Source organism: Natator depressus, chromosome 11 (assembly GCF_965152275.1).
Source record: "Natator depressus isolate rNatDep1 chromosome 11, rNatDep2.hap1, whole genome shotgun sequence".
Taxonomy (NCBI): Eukaryota; Metazoa; Chordata; order Testudines; family Cheloniidae; genus Natator; species Natator depressus.
The window spans coordinates 2,597,396-2,601,499 of record NC_134244.1 but is presented as its reverse complement, the minus strand read 5'-3'; the positions used below and the strand labels follow the sequence as shown (position 1 = coordinate 2,601,499).

The 4,104-nt window shown below is 58.6% G+C and overlaps 1 protein-coding gene across 1 annotated transcript; it reads left to right on the top strand.

Annotated features, from left to right (window-relative positions):
- The first annotated feature begins 1,340 nt into the window (after positions 1-1,340).
- GPBAR1 (G protein-coupled bile acid receptor 1) lies at positions 1,341-3,570 on the top strand. The gene has a single exon (XM_074966759.1). The coding sequence runs from the start codon at positions 1,356-1,358 to the stop codon at positions 2,166-2,168; it is 813 nt and encodes a 270-aa protein (XP_074822860.1). The 5' UTR covers positions 1,341-1,355; the 3' UTR covers positions 2,169-3,570.
- Positions 3,571-4,104: the final 534 nt, after the last annotated feature.

Sequence of the window (4,104 nt, the reverse complement as noted above, 5' to 3'; positions counted from 1 at the left end):
CACACGATTTCAACAGAGATTTAGAACAAAGAGTCCTTCCTCCTGCCTGTTCGACTTTGTGATTCTGAAGAGTTGGACGTTCGCAACGATCAATTTATTTATTGACCAATAGCTGAATATGGGCAGGAATTAAATCAAATCTCTCTTGGGCCGCAGTCATGGAACTGTGACTGAATCTCTTGAGATGATATTATGGATTATTCGTTTTTGTTTGCTGTGTCGGAATTGCCCGGCTCTGTGGACAGGTGATTTTTGTAGACGTTGCTCTTTAAATAAATAAAAAAACCCAAGAATTACATCTCTAGCTATTTAGAGCTATCGACAGCTCGTTATTCATTTTCTCACATACGCGGCTTTTTTGCTCAGCAATTAATTTAAATTGGGGGGGGGGGGTTTAAAGGCCTTTTTTGTATATGTTGCTGCTTTGTCTTCTCTTTAAAGGGGGCACCCTGTGCCGTAGCTTAGACTCTTGCTCAAAGTGTCAAGGGATCTTTCACAGCCATGAGCGAGCATATTAGTCACTTGGTTTTAGGCCTGAGTTTAAAAAAAACTTGGCACAACGCCCCCGGCTGGGTGGGCCACCCCGCTCCCTCCAGTGCAGCCCACTAGCCCTATCCTGTGATGTGGGGCTCAGCACTGACTCTGAAGAGTGAATGCCCCCGCTGAGCACCCTCCAGACTCCCCCCCACCCAGCATCCTGGGTTGTCCTTGGGGGCTCTGGCCAAATTTTGATTGGGCCTCACCTTTGTAAGTTCCTTGGAGGCAGGGAGGTGGTGGTCTCCTGTTTGTGCATCCGGGGAGGGCGGTCTCCAAAGGACAGGGAGGCTGGGGAGATCTTATGCCATCTGGGCCTGATGTCATCATTGCTGCAGGCTCGTGCTGCTTAGACAGGAAATGGTCTTGCTTATTCATGAGCCGGTTAGATTCTCGAGCAGTCTAGGGTGCGTCACTGTCCCAGCGGTCTAGGCAGAGAATAACGCTGCAATATGGTCTCTTTCCCGGCAGAAGGCTGTGGCCTGTCCCGGGGGAGAGAGGAGGATGAGCCCCGCGCCCCCGTCTGCAGCGTCGCCCGGCTCATGTCACGCTGCACTGGCTGACCCCGTTCCGACCTGCCGCCAGCGCTGAGTGAGAGGATGGAGAACTCCTCCGGGCACGCCGGGGCGCAGGGGAGCTCCGCGATGCACTTCATCTTCTGGATCTCGGGCCCACTCTCACTCTTCATCATCCTGGCCAACCTCTTCATCATCCTCGGGATCCTCTGCAACCGGAAGCTGCACGGCCCCACCAGCTGGTTCTTTCTCAGCCTGCTGTTGGCTGATCTCCTGGCCGGGGTGGCCCTGCCCTTCATCCCTCGGATGCAGTTCAAGGACAGCTGGGGCTACCACAGCTGCTTCTTCTTCCACGTGGCCCCCAACTTCCTCTTCCTCGCCTTCCTGGCCAACCTGCTGGTGGTGCACTGTGAGAAGTACCTATGCATCAGCTACCCACTGCATTACCATCGCTTTTGGGTGCACCGCTTGGTGCCCCTCTGCCTGCTGCTGACCTGGGCGCTGCCCTTGCTCTTTGCCTGCCTGCCAGTGCTGGGGTGGAACCACTGGCGACCCAGCTCCAACTGCTCCTACCACCAGGTCTTCCCCACTGCCTACCTCTACCTGGAGATCTACGGCTTCCTCATCCCCTCCATCCTGGCCATGGCCTTCATGTCCATCCAGGTGCTGCGGGTGGCCAGGCACCAGCTGCAGGAGATCAAGAAGGTGCTGCGCTCCGTGAACCAAGGCCAGGGCCCCTCGGAGCTGGAGCAGCAGCTGGAGCTGAGGCATGCCAAGTGCATCGCCAGCCTCTCCCTGATCTTCCTGGTGTGCTGGGTGCCCTACGTGGCCGGCCTGCACATCTCGGTGCTGGCCATCCAGAACCGCAACTTCATCGACAAGAACACCCTCCTCATCCTCACCTGCGTGGGCAGCGGCAGCGCCGCCATGGTACCCATCACTCTGGGGTTCAGCAGCCGCCAGTACACCCAGTTCTGGAGGGAGGTGGTGGCCAAGGGCTGCGCTGGCTGCAGGGTGCGGTGCTGCGAGCGAGGGGAGGCCGGGCGCCACCAGGGTGGGATGTCACAGAGTGGGGCCTCTTGCCCTCAGGCAGAAGGCGTGGCACCAGCTCCCAGCTGATGCCCTGGCCCCTGCGATGGAGACACCAAATCTGCGGCCATGGCCTCTTGCCACAACAAGGCAAGTCTGGGACTTGCTGGGGATGCAGCAGCTAAGGAGTCAGCATGGACCTTTCGGAGGGATCCAATGATTTACTGGGCCGTTATATTTTAATGACCGAGGCAGGCAGGTAACCTCATCCTCCCCCGCCCACACACAGATGCAGGGCTGGTCATTGCTGTTTTCTGCACTTTGGTTGGCCTAAAGAATAAGCTTGGGTCTCATGCCCCGGCCAATCAGATTTTGGTACGTTAGTTTTTCAAAGCAGACCGTCGATTCCGTGAATGATCTCGGCTTCTGAGTGGCTGGTTCCTCACTAAACGATCCTCCCTCCTGCAACCTCATTGGCTGGGGTGGCTTCCATCTGGTGTGCATCCATCCCACGACGATACTCATCAATTATATTTGTTCCCTGGGGGTAAGACCTGAGTTTCTGGGCTGATGTGGGACCCGATCCTGCCGGGGTCTAGCAGGTGCCCTGACCTCTCCGGATCGGACCCACCTGAATTCTCAGCTCCTTTGTTGACGTTAACCCCGCAGTGAATATGTGAGTCGCTGTGCCCCGTCAGGACAGGCTACAGGGCGAGGTTTGTATTAACGCTTGGAGTTAGGCCAGTGGGGCTAGGAATTCCTGGGGCCCCAGTACCCTCCCTGGCACAACTCCCTGCCCCCCAAGTGCAATTAGATGATAGCACCCCCAAAACAGTGGGGTTACTGCTGTTTGGGTCCCAAATGGGACTAGGGCCCGGCACCCCGGTGGGCTCAGAGACAGGAGCTTCAAGGGCGTATATCACTTCAAGGCAGAGCTCTGTTAGCAGTCACTTTTCCTTCCTGTCCCCTGCTGGGTCCGCCCGCAAAGCGGGAAACCAGAAACTCTGTCTCCGTGTGGGTAAAAACCGCAGCCCCCAGGCAGCAAGCAGCGTTGGCGGAGACCAAAAGTGACTGGCAGGAGAGGTTTATTGGTGGGGAGAGGAGCCTATGGGATTCAGGCACCTTCACCCCCTGTACGGCAGTGCCCAGGGCCATCTCAGATCTGGGTGCCCTTCAGCCTGGCTCTGAGAGCGCCAAGCCACTCCATGCACGGTCCACGCCCCGCTCCTCGGACCGCCTCTCCTGCTGAGAGGCACAAGCGTCAGGCCACGGAGCAGGGAAGGGGTATCCCGCGTGGCGGGGTCCCTGCGCCTGGGATGTTCGGTTCCAGGCACACTAAGCTGCCCAACCCGGGTCCTGGACTCAGCCCAGTGCCTTCGCCCAGGCCCTGGCACCATCTCTGCCGCAGCCCCTGGTGTTGAAAGGAGATTCCCCATTTTAACCTCGGCCCTGGCTCATAAAGCCCAGTCTGCCACCAGACCTCTGAGCTTCCCGCCTCAGGCTAATGCATTTGCTGCTGGGCCCTGTTCGTCCAGGGCCTGCGGCCCGGTTCCTCATACGGCTTGTGCGTCACTGTTTGGCAGCAGTGGGAGCCCCGGTGAACAGGGGAGGGAGTCGGCTGAGCCCGGGATCCCGGCTCTCCTGGAAGGGAGAGACAGGTTCCCGCCTCCTTGGCCGCTGGGTCCCTCTCTGCAGCGCGCTCCCACCCACGGTTTACCCACAGCCCAGCTGCTTCCCAGGGCCTTCTGCTTTGCGACTGTTTATTTTTATCCGTGAGCCTTTTTCCAGGCCTCATGGGGAATTTCCATCCCGGCTGGGCCTGCCCCACCAGCCGGCTCCAGGGCCTTGTTCCTGGGCTCCCTCCCTGTTTAGCGGGCAATTCCTGGGGATGGCAGTGTTGGGGGCGAGCCAGGGCTGAGGGCTGGAAGGACCTGCCCTGTCCTGCTGTGTCCCACCACCCTCCGGGCCCGGATCCAGCCCTGGCCAGGAGCTGGGGGAAGGACCTTGAGGGGGCTGGGACACGCCA

Bases quoted from the DNA above. Each gene is read 5' to 3' on its own strand.
- GPBAR1 (XM_074966759.1), top strand. From the start codon at position 1,356: ATGCAGTTCAAGGACAGCTGGGGCTACCACAGCTGCTTCTTCTTCCAC.